Source organism: Coptis chinensis, chromosome 5 (genome assembly GCF_015680905.1).
Source record: "Coptis chinensis isolate HL-2020 chromosome 5, ASM1568090v1, whole genome shotgun sequence".
Taxonomy (NCBI): Eukaryota; Viridiplantae; Streptophyta; class Magnoliopsida; order Ranunculales; family Ranunculaceae; genus Coptis; species Coptis chinensis.
In genome coordinates this window covers 60434801-60438437 of record NC_141460.1, presented here as the reverse complement: position 1 = coordinate 60438437, position 3637 = coordinate 60434801, and the positions used below count along the sequence as shown (strand labels likewise).

At 41.3% G+C, this 3637-nt stretch overlaps 1 protein-coding gene across 1 annotated transcript; it reads left to right on the top strand.

Moving 5' to 3' along the window:
* Nucleotides 1-276: 276 nt before the first annotated feature.
* LOC147498191 (uncharacterized) lies at nucleotides 277-3163 on the top strand. The gene is made up of 3 exons (XM_086563170.1): nucleotides 277-907; nucleotides 978-2497; nucleotides 2636-3163. Exons 1-3 carry the CDS (start codon nucleotides 277-279, stop codon nucleotides 3161-3163), a joined length of 2679 nt encoding a protein of 892 aa, XP_086419296.1.
* Nucleotides 3164-3637: the final 474 nt, after the last annotated feature.

Below are 3637 nucleotides of genomic sequence, written 5' to 3'. Positions count from 1 at the left end.
CACATTACGGCGGTCAGATCGGAGGATACCACCTAACATTAGAACTCACTTGGGGCATTCGAGCTGTGACCTCAAGCAAGATCTGAATCATGACCTAAGACTCGACTTGAACGAAAGGAATCGGTGTAGAAGACAACTGGAAGACCGACATAGAGATAACACTCATCATATAGATTACTCTCCGATTACCGAGACATTTCAAACTTCCGTCATAGGTATCGCAGTCCAGAGCACCCAAGGTTTCCAGATATGGGCAACAACTGGGGGCAGACGCATATGACACAAGGTCAAGAAGTTCAACCACAAGTCGTCCGTCGCCAAACAAATGAAGGAATAACATATACTGAGCAGCAGATTAAAGACATCGTTAAAAAGGCAATGAATAATACTGATCTAAAGGAAAAACATTGGAAAGACTTAGCCGTAAATGAAGACATCGTTGGACGTTTTTCCTGGCGTATACAAAATGCAGAACATCAGGAAGGTTTCAAACAGCTAGAATTGCCTAAGTACGATGAAACAGAAGGCGATCCAAACAACCATGTTATGGAGTTCAAAAGCAGGCTAGTTCTTTGGCGTAAGGATGACGCTCTCTTATGCAAACTTTTTCCGGCAACCCTAAAAGGGGAAGCTTTGCGATGGCTATCGGAAGTTCCAGCTAGATCTATCGAATCTTTTCAGGAGTTAGCAGATCAGTTCACGGATCGATTTCAACATAATTGGACTCGGCCCAAAGATGTCAATATCTTGCTAAACATAAAACAACAGAAAGATGAAACACTTGCAAAATTCGTTGTCCGATTTCGCCAAATCCAAGCGGGGGTCACGGATGTGCCAAGAATGATGATCATTCATGCATTCAAAGAAGCTCTCCGCTTTGATACTAACGGAATATATAACTCATTTGGTAAGAGATCCTCCCCGATTTAAATCTGACTTGTTCACACGAACGCTACAATTCATCAATGTTGAAATAGATGCGGCAGCACGAGCTTCAAGGGATAAAGATTTTAGAGGAAAAGAATCTACAGATATCAAAAGCAAGCAGAAACAAAGCACAATGGAAACTCAACAACCGAAGCAGGATCTTAAAAAGACAAACAATTTTCGAGAAGAGATGAAGCTCACTCCACTGAATGCCAAATATGCCTCAATCTATGAGAAGATTAAAAGTCGCAATCTGCTTTTCCCTCCAATGCCTTTACCCGAAGGTACAAAGTCTACGCGTGATAAAAATCTATGGTGTCTTTTCCACAATGACTTTGGTCACGAAACTGAACAATGCAGATCCTTACGAGGAAAGATACAAAAGCTAGTAGAGAAGGGACAGCTAGAGGAATTCTTAAGCACTAAAAGTGCTCAACAGAATTTGTCAATCTCAAGTTACAACGTCATCAAAGCTGGTCACACCAGAATCAACGACGTGTCACGCACAAAACAAAAATGTGAGCAAAGAGAAAAGTTGGGATTTTTACGTGAGCTATATCACATAAATAGCTTCGATTTTATTGAAGGAACTCGCATAGAAACCATCGAACCAAGCCCACTATGTTTTACTGACAGAGACCTAATTGGCATTCATCACCCTCATTACGATGCAGTCGTTATCACAGCTTACATTGGTCTATGGCGAGTAGAGCGTGTCATGATAGACACTGGAAGTTCTGCTAGTGTAATTTTTTCAGGTTGTTATAATGACATGAAACTCTTAGAAAATTTGATTGTCACAGATAACAACCCGATAATCGGTTTTGATGGAACAGCAGCAACTCCGGTCGGAAGAGTTTCTTTACCAGTCAAACTCATGGATAAGGCGGTCAACATTGATTTTCTTTTAATGAACTACAAATCTTCCTACAATGCAATTTTAGGTAGGGATTGGCTCCACTGTATGGGTGCTGTTGTCTCTACCCTCCACCAAGCAGTGAAATTTCCATCTCTAGACAAAATTTGCAAAATACGAGGAGATCAGATGGCTTCTAGCCGTTGTCACGAAAGAATATTAGATGATTACCGTCAATCTGATATGCATGGAAACACAATTTTAAGCAATTCACAAGAAGTCATTCAAGCACAATCCGCACCACAAATAAACTATTCCACCATATCATCAAGTGAAAGACCACCGACTATAGACCGCCTCTTAGAAGTTCAAATTGGAGAATCTAGCAAAGAAACAACCTTCATATCAGCCGAGCTATCAGAAAATGAACAAAGGGAAATGGTTACTCTACTCAGAAAAAACAAGAGCATTTTTGCTTGGTCTTTGGAGCAAATGCCAGGAATACACCCAAATGTTGCCTGTCACAAGCTTGACATTGATACAAGTGTTAAGCCCGTATGCGACAAAAAGCCCGGGCGCATGGCTCCTGATAGAAAGCTAAAGGTTAAAGAAGAGATTGATCGTTTACTCTCTGTCAATTTTATTCGCCCAGTTTCATACCCTAGATGGTTGTCCAACGTGGTAGCAGTGCCGAAAAAGAATGGCAAGATGAGAGTATGCATCGAATTCACCAATCTTAACAAAGCATTCCCCATACATCCATTCCCTCTTCCGCGGATATCATAACTTGTTGATGCCACATCCGGATTTCCACACTTATCATTTATGGACGCTTCTTCAGGATACTATCAGATCCCGTTGTCTGCTGAAGATCAGGAATTAACATCATTCATAACTGATCGAGGTATTTTTTGCTATCAAGTGATGCCTTTCGGGTTGAAGAATGCTGGCGCCACTTACCAGCAAATGATCAATACTATATTTGGAGACATGCTAGGCAAGATTATGGAAGCATACATTGACGACATGGTTGTTAAATCCAAAATCAGTAGTGATCATCTGGTAAATTTACAAGAAGTATTCACAAGAGTGGAAAAGTTTAATATGCGGCTCAATCCTTCAAAATGCTCTTTTGGCTTGATCTCAGGGAAGTTCTTGGGTTACATGATGACTCGCAGAGGCATTGAAGCAAATCCTGAACAAATCAGAGCAATCCTCGATATGCCATCACCAAACAAAAAGAAGGAGATACAACAACTCATGGGGCGCCTGGCAGCAATAAATCGTTTCATCTCCAAATATTCTGATAAATGTCGCCCTTTCTTTCAGACGTTAAAAGACTTAGCAGTATGGAATGATGAGTGTGAAAATGCCTTTTAGTCAATTAAAAAATATCTGATTTCACCTCCCATTCTGGCTAGTCCAGCTACAGGGGAACCTGTAGGAATTTACTTGGCTGCCACAGACACGGCGGTAAGTGCCGTTTTATTGTTGATGGCGAAGATGGGCGTCCAATTTTTTTCATTAGCAAAACTCTAACGGGGGCGGAAACTAGATATTCAAGAATTGAGAAAATTGCTCTCGCTTTGGTTCACTCTGCAAGACGCCTTAAGCCATACTTTCAAGGACGATTGGTCAAGGTATACACTGAGTACCCTATTCGCAAAGTGCTCCATAACGCACAAGAGTTGAGTAGACTGGCTGAATGGGAAAGTTACTTGAGTGCATATAGCATTACTTTCGAACCGCGCACTTCGGAAAAAGGTCATGTTCTTGCATCTTTGATGTCGGATTTTCCAATCGATGATATGGTCCCTGAAAATAATCAAGACGGAAGCCCATCCGTTGATGAGG